Consider the following 17,998-nt stretch of genomic DNA (forward strand, 5'->3'; position numbering starts at 1 on the left):
GGGGGAGCCTGAAAAAAAGCAAATTAATGCAATCAGCACCACATAAGGACTGGTAAGCTGCAATGAGTTCGTGTTTTTTTTTTTAAGTGATTAGATATACTTTAGAGAGGTCTGTTGTTCTCTGTCTAATCACAGGAAATGTATAGAAATATATTTAATCCTGTTCTAGCTACAGGAAATGCCCCTTACTCTAAGATTATTTGGACCTTGATGGCTTGTCAGACAGCAAATGAAGGTAAATCTGCTGCTTGCTGAATTACTGTTTGACTCTCTACCCATTAACCTGAGATGACAATCTACCTGTCAGACTTTTTGGGATGGATCCATTTACAATCTTGTGCATTGTTTCTATGCACTGTTGAAACCATTGTAGAAATCCTGGCCTCCGTGATAAGCAGCACTGGCAGCATCGGGCATTATAGCCCCCCCCCCCCCTCCCCCCCAAATACACACACACCTTCCTTGTTGATATAAACAGCGTTTGGCGAGGCCAAGCTGACCAGTCACACAGTAATTCTCTATGGATAAAAGCGTTGGAATGACAGACCATTACAAACTTGCCACTATGTTGAAAAATCTGTGTATGTGAAAAGAAGCCCTTCTTTGCTAGAAAGGACTCCTTCTCTTGTAAGCGTTAACCTTTGCATGACTCGATCATCTTGAGCAAGCCTTGTGCAATGCCTACAAATATTGGGTTGCACACGACCAGGCTCCCTTAAATGATGTAGCTGGGAATTCTCGGTAAGAGGCCACATTAGCAGTATTGACAGCCGTCTAGGCAACATTGAATAAAAACTGCATAGCTTTGGGGGATAAACGTTTCTTCTATGTCTTAAATATTTCATGATTTTGTGTATACGATTGCTGCAGCGTGCTACGTTCCAAAACCGTTTTATATAAACCTACAAGAGGATATTATGTGACTATCCCATAACGCAGGGAATTCCAATGGACGTAGTCATGACTGGGGCCATGTTCCATTATTATTCTTAGGCTAGCTTAGGCAAAGATATATATTTACAGCTATTGTGAACATACAGTATATTACCGCATATCATTTGCGACTAATGTTTGGAAGTTGAAAGCGAGCGCTGGACCCGTGTGATTATTCTATCGTCCAATAGTAATTAAGTAATGTGAATATGTGTAATCTGACTAATGAATAGGCAGCTATCACTGACCTGAGAGTCTCTACAGTATCCTTGGCTTGAAAGTGAATACAGTAGATGTAGGAATCGAAGCGCCACACCAATTAAAATAGATATAACTTTATTCCACTAGGGTCAGGGGACAACTGAGTAAAATAGCCAACACATTTCGGGGATCCAAAAACACCCCCTTCAACAGCATTTAGTGAGGAAAAACCAGCTGCTCACCATCCAGAAGCTTTCCCATCACAGCTCAATATCAATTTCAAGCTGCAGGGGTTATAGTCTACATACATGATTTCTCTCATTAAGCCCTGATGAAGGGTGTGTTTTTGGACCCCTGAAATGTATTTGCTATTCTATTCAATTGTCCCCTGACCCCAGAGGAATAAAGTTGTATCTGGTCTATTTTAATTGATGCAGCGCTTCAATTCCTACTTCTACTATTATCATTTATGACGAGCTGTGTATGGGTTTAAGTATATGTATAGCCAATTTATTCTTCGGTTTGGATAGAGTATGAGGGGATTAAACCACCTACAATGTATTTTTATTGCTGTCTGCTTGCCATTGTTTAGATCTCCCTTAACTTCCTGCCTGAGAAATCTTCCAAAGTGGGGATGATTTCCCGTTTTAGACAGTTGCCCCTGAAATGGCTGTAGTCTTTGCTAAAAATGTCAATTTACCTCTTCTGGGGAAAATTCTAAAACTTGGGATTTCCTTTGATTTTCATTCTTTGTGGCGATTGTCCGCAGTATAAATAGATAGGTTAATTTCCCCAATAGGGACACAGCAATGCAGCAATAAAAGCTTGACAGAGGATCTAAAGTGTGACATAGATGGAATTACATTTTAGCCAATTCCTTCTGATCTGGCCAGAATTTAAGCTGTGGATGGCCCGTCAGCACCACGCGACTCAACAAAAGCCGATTTACAATGAAACTAAACTCACTAAAATCTTAAAAATGCATTCAAATACCCCAAATATTAACAAAAATGTCTTTGAGACAAGAAACGAAAAAGGGCGCCTCCATAGTGTAATAACTAAATTTAATGATAAAATGCACAACTTGTATTGTACTTACAAAAGGTCAGTAGTAAACAGGCATAAAGGAATCAATAGGATATCGGATCATCTAGCAGCGGAAGTCTGAAAGAATACATAGTATCAGTGTCCACTGCCCCTGTGTAGTCAAGGTTTACGCGTTTCTGGGGCACGCCTCCTTCATCTGAAGCTGATAGAACTCACCTAAACCCTGCTCTTAATTGTCTAAGACTGACCTATCACAGGCGATCTCAGAAACAAGTCACAATATGCAATTGGACCAGTTATCTGTGTTGTAATTAGTATTGTCATTATCGCTGGAGTTTGTTAAAAAAAAAATTCGATGTTTTAGACACCAAACTAGGACACTGTTTATGCTGATTACCAATTTGTTTTTATCAGCTGATTGTCCTCTTTGGATGAACTCCAGCAATAATAGTTAAGGTAATTGAATGTATTTTTAAGATTTAACTCCTGAGTTTAGTGTCACTTTAACATCAACTGAGCCCCGTGGAAAACTATTGGCGGGGTGTAGTGAGTGGATGTAGTCACTGTTCAGCCATTCAAGCAACAGTGGGTGGTGCGGCTGCTTGAATAAAATAGCTAGCAGTGGATGTTCCTCCATGCATGTGGGCTAAACGAGAAATTTAGCGGTGTGTGGCTAACATAACACTTCTCTTCTTTAACCAAAACTAAAAACATAAAGACACTTATTATACTCGGTGGGGTTTCAAGAGGCGCTGAAGATTTCAGCGCCTCTTGAAACCCCACTGAGTATAATAAGTGTCTTTATGGTTAGAATCAAGGGGGTGGGGTGTCTAGCCACCCGGTTGGCTTAGTCCTTGGGGAGGTATCGTGTGAATTTGATATAGACCAAATGAAAAAAAAAAAAAAAACACGTTTTGCCTAGAGATACTTTAAAGACTTCTGAGTCATGCCAGAGAGCATCTTAAAGAAAAACTATACGTGTAGATAATAAATATTGGGACTATCATTCCTAACCTCTCCTGAAAAAAACAAAAAACCTTCTTCAAGTTAAGGAGAAGTTTTGTCTGAGGTTCTACTTTAATAACATTCATGAATAGATGTGAAAAAGTTTGAAGAATTATTAGAGCGGAAGATATTAAGGGAAGGGGCAGATATGCCACCACACAGCTGACCTCCTATCCAGTAATCCGGTAGAAAATTGTTGTAGTTTTCCAGCCAGGATTTTGCTGAAGATGGCATTATAGAGAAATAGGCCACACAGCCACGTTGCATAATGTCAGTTGCTAAGGGTGGGCACAACATGCACAATTGTGAATATTCGTGGTAGCTCTTCACAAAACTGCTTTTACGTTTTATATGTCACATGGGATCCAAGACCTCAGTGCTGTAGAAAAAACTCAGACAACATAGAAATCATGTTTAAACTTGTGAATCAGTTTCCAAATTTGTATCACTCTATTTATTGGGGGAGGTCCTTATCTGCACACTTGTTCACGGACAGTGATTCAAAGCATTGGAGCAAGAGGATCAGATTGACCGTTAGACAGCTAGCATCTTCAGGGAAGTTCTGCAATTGCAGTTTTCTTGTATGGAAGGTTTACTTTAACTAGAACCTCTCACTACAAGTAATGTGCCACTAAAAAAAGTCACATGGTGCCTGCACATACCTTTTTAGGGCTATGCATCTCCGGTGCACCATCTGAAGCACTCATTTTAAAAATCTCAACTCCATCTTCATGTTTTTAACTATCCGACATCACCAGCCACCCCCTTGCTATTAGATATTTACATTAGCATGCAATCTCTGTGGTGCCAAGTTCACTTTAAGTCCATAAACACTGATAATATATGGCCTTTATTCTGCTCATGCAGAATGTGCCATGATATAATAACAGCGATACATCACTATACATCATTTTGCAGCTTAAGTGACCGTTGAGTCATTTATATCACTTACCCCTCTCGGTGAGCTTCTCCCTTCTCCAGCTCCTGAATCACACCCAAAAGCACTTTAATTGTTTCCTGACTAGAGCTGATCAGGTTTTCCATGGTCTGAAGCTGTGCTTTTAAGTCTGTCACTTCTGTGTGAGGCACGATTTGTTGGCATCCATCACTCAAAGCAACTGTCGACTGACAAGGCTGATTTTTATCCGTGGGTAAAACCTTTATCTGCAGGGCCTGCTCATTACATTCCGTTGTTTGACACTGTGACTGCGCCGTGCAGGCCTTCGGGTTTACATCTTGGCCTTGCAAGCCATTAAGATGACTAGTTCTTTTGTCTTCTTCATCCGTCAGCGGACAGACCGTCCGTTCCATGTCGCTCAAGTCTTCTGGGTCTGTTAAGTTTGGGTTAAGTGTAGGGGAGTGAATGGTGGCTTCTTCTTTTAGAAGCACCTTAACATGTGGTGGGTGGTGGGACTGTGTGTTTCCCAATGGCCTTTTGTCGTGTTTGGTGGGTTCATGCAAATGGCAGATGGCCTGTTCCAAAGTGGAGATTGCTGGGTTTTGAAGAGGAGGGGATTCTTTAGTACAGCTGTGCAAATCAGTGCTTCCACATGCGTCTGAGCAATTGCTTGATGGGACAACATCCATGTTTTCACTAGAATGCACCATGAGATCAGCGACCACTCTTTCACCGACCCTGCGGCATTGGTTGGACTCCCCTGAGCTTTTGTGATCTTTTGTATCCTTAACCTCTATTACAAATCCATTGTTCTGGCCCTTCATTGTATCCGCTCCCGAGGCATTTTTTAACAGGTTCCCTTTTTTGCGGTCCAGTGGAAAAGTCTGATAGCGCTTTTTCAGGTCTGGCGAAGTCTGAACCCCTGTGCTCTTGGTAACGTTGGGTATAGACCGTCGGGCAGGCACTGTCATGTACTTCCGGTAAGCTTTATAAGAAAGCGATTTGCCATCTTTATTTTCGCTCTGTGGCATCGTGGAAAGCTGTTTATCCCTCTGCTCGTTCTGAGCTTCGCAAATATCTTTAAACCTCACTTGAAGGGCTTTATTCCTCTTCTTGATCTGCCGGTTGGGGTCCAATGCATATTTCATTTCTAAGGCTAAGGAAACAGCTGGTTCAGCTTCACTTTCCGAGGATGTCAGCACACATTTCTCCCCCTCCTTGCTCACCATGATTCCTGTATGCAAACACAGAGTAATCAGTAAATAACATCATTTAAAGTTACGGTTTAGTCAAGGCCTTTCTGACTGAGTGAAATAGGGTTTCCCCTTTCATAGATAGACTACAAAACGGTCCTGTCAATGTGCCTTCCTGCTGCTGATTGGTGGGGGTCTCCTTGTTCAGAATCCCCACCAAACAGTTTTTGATCAGCACTGCCAAGCAGCTTTGTTTCTACCACTGATGAGAACTGCTCAGTTTCTTGTGCTCTGTGCAGCCTAGACTCAGAATTTTGTTGCCTTTCATTAGGCACCTCTGACTGGGTTGAGCCATGAAAAATACTAGGCTAGGAGAAGATCTGGGATGCAGAAGCTTTGCAAGTGCTTGACAGCCCCATGAATACTTTTATTTTAAAGCCCATTTGAAACACATTTATTTCTTCAACACAGTAAAGCTGTATATACTTTAGTAAGTATGCTTGTCTTTTTTTTCTTAAACATACTATGTGTTGCAGTATGAGTTGAATACCCTGTGCTGGCAGCACACTGAAGAGCCAGACCACTGCCCTTACATACAATGCAGCAGCCTGGGTTTCCAGTGGTCCAACACCCCTCCGTCCCAGCTTCCCCTCATGCACAGTGCTCCAATTAACAAGCGCTTCCACTCCCTGAGCAGAGCTGTTATTTGGAGCAGTGTGCAGAAGGGACCTGTCAGGCTGGACCACCAAAGACCCAGGCAGCTGCGTGGTGCGTGAGAGCAGTGATCAGCACAGGATATTTTAACCCTTGCTGCAGCACATTGTACATAAAATAGGCAACCATATTTATAACTGTATGTGAAGCCTTGTTGTGTTGCAGTAATAAATGCTGAAGGTTTAATTGGGCATTAAGACTTCAGATTATAGTGGATAACAAGTTGCACAAACATGTTAGCCTTTTAGCCATTACAAAGGCTGGTGTTCCTGAGCGCTGTGAGGTGACATTTTAGACACTGTAAAAGCTTCCTCATCTCTTCCTTATTTTTATTTTGGTTTATCTTACTTTTGTGCTCTGTCCCCATTTAAGATCTTATTCAATGGTTTCCAGTGAACAGTATCACCTCTCCAGTGTGGTTATAGTGTTAAAGAGCAGCATGTTAGCTGTGCTTCAGCCAGAGCAGTGACCTCTGGACTCTGTGGAGGAGACCTTTTACTGATAAGGTAATGAGTTATGTCTTCACTGTTCAAGTATCCAAGGATCAATGGTGTAGCTTAATTTATTATCAGACAGCAAGCGGCTAGGTTCGGCTTCCCCTTTCTGATGATTGAAAATAAGGGTGCCACAAACAAAAGTGGTCACCAGTGCATGCAGACTTGACACAAATACCCGCCCGTGCTGCATAAGTGGGGCGTACCTTGTTGGGTATTTTGAACATTGATCATTTCTGTTCATGTAAATGGAAAGGGGATCTAATATACATGTTGGTTGTCACATATCTCAGGGAGAACAATAGCGGACAGAGCAGGTATGCTAACCTTCCAGGTCAGTTGTTCTCCAAGACAGTGGATTGCCAGTGATGGGAAACAAAAAACTTAATTTGTCAAACGGAAAAATATAGAATACAAAAGAAATACTTGTACATGGTCTAACCCCGTGGTTCTCAACTCTCAACGTGGTTTGTGACCCCATGTTCAGTGGGTCGCTGCATTCTTTCCACTGCACTATGTAAGAGGCTCCTTAGCCTCCCCCATAGGGCAGCACTGTCCGTTCTCAAGCCGGGCAGTCATTCAAAATATGCTGCCTGGTGCTCAGTGTCAGCTTGAAGTGGGGTGGGGTGGGGTGGGCTGGCCGTGAGGGAGCTCCATCCATACGTGCATTGCTTACAGCTCCTTCGCGTGACCAGAGTGACGTCACATTCGGGCTTGCGGCACCTCTACAGGGAGTGCAAGGGAGCTGTAACAAGCAATGCACATATGGATGGAGCTCCATCAGAGCAGAGCAGCCCATACTGAACCCCTAAACATTTTTGGTAGTGTGTGTGTGATTGTGCCTGTAGTTATGTGTGTCTGTCAGTGTTTTAATCGCAATTCACCACACAATTGCACCTATTGTTCGTTCTGGCGTGGGAGGTGCGCTGCGCTGCCATTCGTTTGAATGGCACCCCAAAACACACCCACCCACAGTTTGATAGCTTGCACCAGAACATGCATTACCGTAATGCCGGGCGACTTTGGTGGCGACTTAATGACCAAGGACAAATGTGGATCCTAAGGTTATACAAGTTGAGAACCACTGGTCCAACCCTTCCAAGCTCTCTCATACCTAACATTGCGTTGGCTTCAATGGATTTTATAGTATTTGTGCTACCTGGCAAATCAACAAAAATTGTATCTTTCATGGAAACTGCACCTGTGTTCATGATGGAAGATATATAATATTCATGACCTGCCCAGGTTATACTTATAGCTCAGTGTTGCACAAAGGCTGTGCTTTGATTAAGAGAGAGTTATTAGGCAAGCATTTTAGTTAAGAATGAAACAAACCACTGTTAAAGTCCATGCTTTCCTTAACCAGTTGACATCCGCGGTGTTAAACCCCCTTCCGATCCAGGCCATTTTTCAGTATTCAGCGCTGCGGTACTTTGACTGACATTTATTCCGTCATGCAGCGCTGTACTGAAATGAATTTTATACCCTTTTTTGGGGACAGATAGAGCTTTCTTTTGGTGGTATTTATTCACCACTGGGGGTTTTATTTTTTTACTATATTAAGGAAAAATTACCGAAATTAAAAAAAAAAACAGTTTCCCCTATAGCCTCTTATTTTGGTGCTGACGGGATAGTGGTGGCTGCTGCTTTCTCCAACTTGTACATCACCTTCCTGTTCTACACTGATGTATAGAACTGGATGTGCACTATTTGCACTCCATGTCAGAGAAGGGGGTTCCTAAATGTGTTCCCTACCTTTCAGCTTTATTACTATGGGGCAGTATAACAGCAGGGAATGTGTGGTGGCCGTAATGTGCAAAGTAGTACTTGTATTGTGATTTGTTGAGTGCTTTAAAAAAAAAAAAGTGACAACACTAGATGAACATTGAAATGTAATGTTATGACACGTATAAAATTTAGATTTTTGTCCACTGATATGTTTTAGTGTCATTTTTGCATTGTACTCAGCCTGCAACATTAAAATCTAGTGGCTTATGTAAGATGATAATTGCACAGTCTGACATGTAGATGGACTCAGGGGAACAATAAATGGGCACTAATAAATGAAATGCCCTCATGAAAATATGGCAATAGGAAGCAAGTAAGAAGGTGACAGTCACATGAAAAATGTCTTTCATGTAAACACTCTGTAATAACTCCGAATGTGTATTCAATGAAAATACGCCATCCCTTCCCTTTGATGCAGATGTACAGAGTTGGTGATGCTGCCAGAGGGGGAAGAAAGGATTCCTGCATGGATAAAACATTTTTCACAGGCTGCATCCTTCACTTCCAAAAGCAAACATTTTGTAACTTTGGTGTAAAAAAAAACAAAAACTTTTTAATATGCGAAGAGGAAGCATTTCTGCTTTTTCAGTAACACAGGTTGGGACCTTGCGGACTCTGCAGAGTCTTAACGATAAACGGGTCTCTTGAGACGGCTTTGTATTGACCTAGCATGAATTTGTATAACACAACCAAATCCGCACTTAGCAGTCTCTTTTCCAGTGTAAGCAAATCCAATTATAAATAGCCAGCTCTCAACGCTAGATGATACTCTGAATTTCTATCTTGCAACACTGTTAGCATTCTAAAAGGTAAGTGAGCAAGTAACTATTATACTGCTAATGTTGTCCAACATTCTTTAAGGCCAACCACCAAATCAGATCTCTGACCATGTTCAACAAAACACTGTGAACTTTGTTAGTGCTTAAAACTGCTCTTAGTTAAAGTGACACTAAACTCAGGAGTTAGATCTTAAAAATTCATCCAAGTACCTTAACTATTAACAAAAAATTTGGATTATTTTTGTAACCCTTGGCTGCAGATCCTCAAATCATCTGTGGCATGGTGCTGACACTGCCCTTCCTTCTGGAGTGTGGCTACATTTTTTTCTCTATGTTCCAAGCTTGTTCCTGTGATGGACTAAAACTTAAGTACAAATTAGTAAACTAAGCATGAGATTATAGTCCATCATGGGAGTGAACTTGGAGTGGTGCTACTTTACAACACACACAGGGACCATGGGGAACAAAAGTAGCCACCCTCCAGAAGGAAGGACAGTGTCAGCACCAATTCAGAGATGATTTGAGGATCTCCAGCCGAGTGATACACAAACAAGATACTTTTTTGTTAACAGTTAAGTCACTCTAACTGTAGCCATCAGTCAGATGCGCACTCTCAGATTCCAGTTAGCATTTTTAGAGCTGGAATGAATGTGATTGGTGGCTGTAGGAAAATTGTGACAGTTCTAAGTAATGACACTTGACATTGAAGTCTTCTGTTTGTAATGGTAGCTGCTCATCCTACCTTTTTGCTCTCTTTCCTCCTACTGCCAGCTTTTAGAGAAAGTGCACTGATTCTAAGGGTTTGTTCACATTAGATTTGTTGTCATGCATTTGCAATGAGGTGTGTGGAAGTAAACAGGAAGTATACTCTGCGTATCTAATATATTTATATGGTTATTTAAACTCAAAATCAAACATTCTATAGATTGCAGCGTATTAATTCTTAGATGTGGTGGTTTAAGCTTTTTTTTTTTTCATTTTAATGTTTACTTGTTGATCTGGCCAGTAACACTCTTCATGTCTTAGGGTGGCTCCACTCTATTGAGGATCAATGGAGCCATCCTTGGACAGCGGCATTGTCACCCTAGTCTTGCACTAGCAGAATTAGATTAACATGACTAACAAATTGAAGCTGAACTACGTATAACACTTTATAAGCGGTTACAGTAAAAAAAAAATCCCTTTTGGGATAAAGGTTTTACATAAGTGAATAAAAGCCGCCCATCGTAAGCTCCCCTGGCAGTGTTTAATGGTTTGTCTCAACCTTCCATCTGCCATGTTTGCTGGACAGCTTGGCCTGTTAAAGGAAGTTTAAAAATAACAGACTTACTGGCCGGATCACCAGGTGGAAATAAAGGAAAAATAACCTTAAAGGAAACAAATGTAGCTCATATTTAAGAATTGGTAAGCTGCAATATATAAAATGTTTGCTTTTGGGTTTAGATATACTTTAAAGGAGAACTATGAGATGAGTGATTTCCACTCATCTCATAGTTCTAAGCCGACCTGTGACAATGAGACTGTCACAGGTCGGCTCAGTAGATCGGGAGGTGAGGGAACACATACCGGGTTCCCTCACCTCTCGATCCTGTCACGGCTCTCTGCCGTGACAGGGGGAGGGGCTGGATTCCCCTCTCCCCGCTCCGATCTGCCAGCGCTGACTGGCGGAACGGACGGGGGAGGGGGCGGGTACAGCTGGCTCTGCCTCTAGATAGGCAGAGCCAGCTGTCACTCACACAGCTGGGCGGATCCCGTCATCTAAGTCGGGATCCGCCCCAGGTGCGGCGTCTCAGTATACCGCGAGCTGTAGCTCGCGGTATACTGAGCTTAGGGTAACGGGAGGACGCTAGTTTGTGTCCTCCCGTTACCCCAAGGAGAACTATGGGGAAAAACACTGACCCCATAGTTCTCCTTTAAATATGAAGCTGATCGCAATCACGTGTGCCAGTTAATGGACAGAAAACATTCCTTTATGCCCAAATGTATGTCTGAAACCACTGATGTAGAGCGCAAATACAGTCTGAATTTTAGCACAGTTTATTATGTTATACATATAAACATGATCCTCAAACATCTCCTGCAGTCACAAGGCATGCCCATTTGTCTTATATAGACAGCGTAGTGTGCTTTCATGTTCTCTTCTAAAACCTATATCCTTCCTTTAGGATGTATGAAATAGTATCACTGCAGTGATGGAGTACTGAGCTGTGAATGGAAAATGGGTCTCGCATTGCCTTCTCCATGTTTATCTGCTCAGGGAACTGTTTGCTTGGTATTTGGAGGGCTTCGAGAGGAGTAAGCTGTGTTGAATGACAGCACAGTGGAAAATCTCTTATCAAACAGCCAGATTAATGGGAGGCTGTATACAGTTTACAGGTGACACTAAAAGCGAGATAATCGTTAAATCATGTGCAGAGACTCCTGATAAGCGAAGTACGCTTTTTATCACTTTTATGCAGGAGAAACATGGCTGCGCCAAATCTTTCTGGCTTTTTTCCTGCTTTATAAATTGTTCAGCAGGTCATTGTTTTCTGATTTCTTTTGGTATAAATTGTCCTGTGGTCTATTGTCGGCAGTTATATTTTATTACCATGCTTTAGTAAATGTAAGCATTCTCATTCACTCAAGTATTGAGTTCCCCATTGGCTCTTTAGGGGCATGTGAGTTTCTAGCTTTATCCTTCTCACTGTACAGGGTCAGGGTACCCATGCTACATTTCCTGGATGTGTCAATAAATGCATGCATGTATCCACCAATGGCTGTGACGTATTAATGGAGAGATGAAGCATTACCTTCAAACAAAGTGATGAAGCACTTGGCAGGCATACCAGGAGCTAAACCCAGTACATTGCTGGTATTGTGAAAATTCATACACGCAGAGATTAGACATGGCCACTCGGCACACTCCTCATACTTGTCAAGTGCTCCATGGCATCCGTAACAGAAGGCAGTAATGGAGCCAAATGCCTTAACTCATCCAAGCTTTTACCGCTTGTTTGTACCACACCAAAATTAAGTGGTTTGTTGCTTCATGTTGTAAATTTTCATGTATGGGTTGTTAGATTTAAAATCTATTTGGCGTCATCATGAATTCTGGTGCTTTCGGTGGGATATGTTTTAAAGAACTCCCAAACAGCAATACTGTGCAAATGTGTGGGCAAATATTGTATTCAAAAAGGTGTCTGCTAAGATCTACCCCCAAGGGTTGGCAACATTGGCACTCCAGCTGTGGTGAAATTACAAATCCCACCATGCCTCTGCCTCTGGGTGTCATACCTGTGGCTGTCAGAGCCTCACAATGCCTTATGGGATTTGTAGTTTCACCACAGTGTAAGTGCTGAGGTTGCCTACTCCTGATATACCCTGTTCCCGATGCTTCAAATGTGTTAGCAAATCCGATGTCCACAGGAGTTAGCTGCAGAGGTTCATGAGACTCTAAGCAGTTCCCAAGGAGGGGAAGGGAGGGCATTTATGTAAACTATGGTACCCCATACATCTATATTGGTGCTGCAGATTACATTCTTGTGCATCTGCTAAAATCTACCCAATTCCTAATGATTCAAATGTGTTGGCAAACCTGATGACCACAGGAATTTGCTGCAGAGGTTCTCTAGATTTATAGCAGTTCCTGAGGAAAGGAAGGAGGGAAATTATGTAAACTGTGGTACTCCCAACATCTCATCCTCTAATTTTAGAGGATGACCTCTAAAATTACAGTGGAATTCTTTATAGGCTCAGGTGTGTGTGTGTGTGTGTGTGTGTGTATGTATTTAACTGAAGTTCTTTAAACATGCATGCATTGTTTACTGTACATACCATAACAGGAGTCATGGTGGTTCTTCTCATTAGAGCTTTACAGTCTGCAAGGGGAATAATCCGTATGCACAGGACCTATAGAAGGGCCAGGCATATGACTGCATACAATGGTGTTTTCTAGTAAACTAGTAAAATTGCTCCTGATAATGGGATTCATTCATCTGCCCTTAGAAAACTTCCTGTTTCATGGCCTTCAGTGTATTACAAATTCAAACATGTGCTGGTATTTATAACCAAGGCAGACCCATACACCCTGCTACTTTGTTTCCTTAAACATGCCCAACTTTTTCAGATACATGCAAATTGAAAGAACTCTTCCCTTTCCATAATCAAAAGCAAAGATGTTCAATGCCTTTCTCTCATGAATAAGGCTTTTTTCTGTAGCAGCTTGTTATGTCCTGGCTTGTTTAATCTCCACTGGCTTATTATAGCTAGTGTGGTTCATTTTTAGTCTCTGGTGAGAATTTGCTTGCCTCCAGTTCCTTTCCAAAAAATGTCTGCTAGGTTAACCACCTGCTGACCAATTTGGACCACCTTTGTTTTTATCAATGTGATAGTCACAAATGACTGTGCTCCCGTGGGGTCAGGGACTAATATAATTATGCAGCAAAGCTCTCTGCACAGTGTATCTACACTATAAGTGTGTAGACAGCCGTGTATCTAAAGCCAAAATTGTTTTTGTTATAACCTCTGCTAGGTTTTTGTTCTCTGTTCCTCCGTTGGGGAGATTCTCCTCTCTGTGCCCTGGTGACAATTGTCACAGAGACTGAAAAGAAAGTCTAAAAGTTTTCATCATAACAGAAATAGGAGAAATCTTCCAATAGGGGCACTTGTTCTTGGTGACCCACTTTGGAGACAGATGACAAAAAAGAATTCAGGTTTTTTTTTTTGTTTTTTTTTGTTTTGTCTTTTTAATCTTTCCTACTCAAGTCAACATTAGATATACTGTACTTTAAAGGAAACCATCAAAAAATAGAACCTGCCATTCCTGACCTCCCCCTGAAGATGCTAGCTGCCTGGATGTCATGCTGATTCAGTAGCCTCAAGGCTTTTAAAATTACTGACCGGGAATGAGAATGCAGCAAGTAAGAGTATTGACTGCTGGCGTAAATGCTTCCTCCAACTTCAGTATCACAAAGAAATAGAATATTTAAAAGCTGTGATCAATAATGGCAGCCTACATAGTTCTCCCTCTACAGGCTTCATTTAAGAGGCTGTCTGCACTGGTCTGTTTTGCTGGTTCAGAGGACCTCAATAGGTCTGGTTGAGATGCTTTGCAAAATTGCCAAATGCATGTGTGCACGGCGGGAATGCCAACCGATCCTATGGTGTTTCCAGAGTGCTAATTGCAATCTACACATGCAGAGATATGAATCTTTGTCCATGTGTGACCTCTCTTCAGCATGACATGGTCGGAAAGGTCTGAATGGAGAAAAAAGACTTTGCTCCCAAGATGCAATAGGAGCGAATTTAGCAATGTTCCTCAAATTACAACAACAACAAAATAACATAATTGGGCATCTTTAGTGGTTTCAATATTGCTTCAATTGAAAGTAATATCTTATTTTTTTATTTTATTTTTCCTGTAAAAGGAAATGTATTTATTATTGAAAGTAGCCAGTTTTAGCTACCATTTCCCTTGTACAAAATAGAAGATGACATGCCATTGATTGATATAAGCAGTAAAGATATTTTTTTGTGGTCTTCCTTATTTTTTTTTTTTATTAAATATATGCTAGCATCCTCCTTAGAAAGGGATAAAAATGAAACTCTGAGTCTCTTGCTTGTGTACAACTTTAATTATGCATTGCTGTAGTAGTGGAGGAGAATCATGGTTAGCTCTGCACTGTAGTGCTCCAGATCCCCTGAGTATAGATGTATTCGGGATTAGTATACAGACGTGTCAGTATTTCGTAGTATGAGCTAGACGTCTCCATTGTGTGGAATGCTGAGTCATATACACACGCTGTACTGCTCGTACCCGCAAGGGCTGGAGCCCTGTGTGATAAATATATACCAGCAGACCTACGTAATTACAAAGTGGTTTCCTTACTATCCTCTCACCCATCTTACCTTGTTCCTGTCTCTGGCCACATGTATTTTATCTAGTTATTAGGATTTATCTATCATTTTTTGAGATGGTGCATTTGTATACCTTGAGAGGCGAACATTGGACAATTTCTGGTAAAATAATACATTCTACCAATCTACTGAAATAACAAGTTTTGCTTATAGGTCTAAAGTACACATGCATACAAATTGCTCAGGAAATATGCATTGTAGTGAAATTGCTGTCTCCAGCCTGAATGAATATTATAACAGATTCCCCCAAGAATATCGCAAGGGAAGAAGATAGGAATTATGGACGTTTTTGGCCTTTGCAACTAAAATCTCCATCATTGTAGCCTACTTTGTAGCCAAGGTAACAAGCCAGTAACTAGAAGTCTCAAATGTACATTCCAGTCAATAATTAAAATGAAGCCTTAAAATTCATGAGAGAACAGTCTACATGCTCAGGGCTTCCGCCTTTCATCCATCTGCAGTTGTAGAGCACCAATCCACCCCACTCCCATTTGTCAGTTTCGGATCCCCTGTTGCTTACCTGTTCATAATGCAATAGAGGTGTTCATGGACACACCCACCTCATACCTTTAAAGTATACTACATATAAATTACACCGATTTCTCTGACTTTTAGAGTGTTAATCAGATTCAGGCAGCGCCTTACCTGCATTTAATCAGGCACAGAACCTGTGTCACTTTTCTGTAGAGTTTTAAAGAGATGAGACACAAATCCTATACCCCAACTTTAGTCTCCTCTTTATCTCTTGCATACTAACATCCTGATGTAGCAAAGTGTTCGTACTTACTTTATCACAGCCACCAGTCAAATTCAAGCCAGCCTTGGACATCTGAATGTGACTGGTGATATAGGATGGCGAGTGGGAGGAAATCTCCCAGCACGTGATTCAGTAATAAGACCCACCCACTTATCTATGTATACCTCCCACATTTATAGAGCGGAAAGAGGGACATCTTATAGCACAAAGTATGTAGGACACATCCTCAGTTACATGAACAACGAACATGCAAAAAATGATTGGGTAAACCACAAGTGCTGTTTTTGACGGATACACTTCCTTTATACTGCCATTTCAAAATAACCGTTACATTAATTTAGAGGTTGGATGGAAATTTTGATGCACTAAAGCATTAAAGAGTACAGTGATATCTATTCATCAGACCAAAAAGAGGGACAACTAAGGAGGAACAAGGGACAGAGGGATTTGGAGGACCAGCGCCACAAAATGAGGGACATGTGGGAGCTGTGCCTATGCAGAAGCATGGCTGCTTACATAGCTCATAGCTATACCCAGATATATTCAGATGGTCCACTTATGTAACACTTAATATATATCCTGTTATGCCTGCAAGGGCTATAGTGATTTTACTATTTGTCCCTATTGTAAATTGTTATATTATAGGATCCTATTAAATGTTATAGGCTCCCCGGAAAACCGCATTAATTAACTTCTTACAGAGCTTGTCAGGGTCCAGAATAAGATAATATTAAATCCTGTGTAGGCTCAACCTATCTGAATAATTATCTGCTCTATGCAGGTAGAGAACAGCACCCAGAGCTCTTGATTCCATCTTTCTATTGCAGTACTAAAGGTACTGAAGCCGCACGTTTACCACTGCCATTTACTCAGCAGTGACTACATGAATTCAAGGGCTTGTTCACACCATGTGCATTGAGCTGCGTCATTTTTCTTCACACCACCACAATTGTTTTTTTCTGTGCCCTGTTCAGACCACACATGTCCTGAACATCATAGCTCAACGAACTTGGTGTGAATAAGCCGTCAAAGTAAAACATGAATATAGTATGGCCTGTGATATCTGCTTAGCACGCAGCAGATTTGCTTTACGATTGCGTGCGATAAATCTAAAGCTGGGCGTTTCTGGGAGTCATCAAACATTTCTCAGTTCCCAGAAGCTACACAGATTACCAGAACTTATTTCCTCTTTACTGACTTGCCTCTGTGATTGACCTGCGTATGGCAGACTCTAGAGACCTATTGGCTCGAAGATATTTGACAACCGGCTGCATATATTTTTAGTAGTTGTAGAGAAACATATAAAATGAACCCTTCCAGGCAGTAAGATACAGTGATGCCAACATTAGCATTAGGTGTCCAGGAGATACTGACAGAATGCAGCGGGCTGAGTTAGGGAACTGGAACACGAATAGAATATGGCTGCTGCCCGAGGCAAGCAATCCGCTTTCAGCTTTCATTTTCTAACCTGATCCCAGATATTAAAACACTGCACTTCCTGTCTGTGGGCAAATGGCTTTTTTCCCCTAATCCGTGTACTAAAAGAGGGCTTCACTTGTAGGACAAAATACATTTTACTGTGCCTTTGGGTAAAGGAATATTCAGTCAAGGAAAAAAAAAACAATTGCAGTCCTGAAAATAACATTTGCTGCAGTCTGTTTTGCAGTGCTGTAAATTTCTCAATTTCAAATCTATAGTCGGGCAATAAGGGTTTTTTGGCCAGAATAGGACAGATGCCTATGGCAATATAGCTTGTGGGTTCAAATTACCTGACCCAATCACTCTTCTGCTCACATGAAAGGATCTGCCTCCTCCCCATTGACCTAACGTTACAGAGCTGACTTTGTGGGCATAGGAAGAGATCAGTCACACTCAAGCTTACATAACTATATTTTAAAGGGACAATCTACACAGTCCTTTTAATTTAATTGATCATAAACCAGAAGGCGCGAGCCACAAAAGCTCCATTTGTTTAACAGTTTTCACCAAAGGAAGACAAATTGCAGGGATAATACCCCACTTGATAGAAATCCACCTCTAAATTTGGTCAAGTAAGGGCCAGAAACCAAACTGGACCAAGGAAGCCACCCGCTTACTATTGTAGGAAATCTGCTGCCCAATCCTGATAACAGAATACTCCTAGTGGCGCCCAGGGACCAACTTGTGCAGTGCAGCCAGCAGTAATAAGTGAAGGCTTACTGTATTACAAATGCTTCAGAGATTTTTTGCATGCTTAAAAATAATTTATTTTAGGTAAAATGTTCACTTTTTAGCAACGTACTTAGCTTATT

At 41.4% G+C, this 17,998-nt stretch overlaps 2 protein-coding genes across 2 annotated transcripts in view; one reads left to right on the forward strand and one right to left on the reverse strand.

Annotated features, from left to right (window-relative positions):
* The window catches only part of DOCK1 (dedicator of cytokinesis 1), a 373,877-nt gene that overhangs the window by 202,199 nt on the left and 153,680 nt on the right, over positions 1–17,998 (forward strand). The window lies entirely within an intron of this gene.
* Positions 1–17,998, reverse strand: part of FAM196A (family with sequence similarity 196 member A) — a 55,623-nt gene that overhangs the window by 32,227 nt on the left and 5,398 nt on the right. The window contains exon 2 of the mRNA XM_018561375.1: positions 4,139–5,318. Within this exon, the coding sequence (XP_018416877.1) occupies positions 4,139–5,313 (1,175 nt within the window). The 5' untranslated portion in view covers positions 5,314–5,318. The remainder of the gene's footprint in view (positions 1–4,138; positions 5,319–17,998) is intronic.

This window comes from Nanorana parkeri, unplaced genomic scaffold (genome assembly GCF_000935625.1).
Source record: "Nanorana parkeri isolate BGI_ZX_2015 unplaced genomic scaffold, ASM93562v1 scaffold2, whole genome shotgun sequence".
Lineage (NCBI taxonomy): Eukaryota > Metazoa > Chordata > Amphibia > Anura > Dicroglossidae > Nanorana > Nanorana parkeri.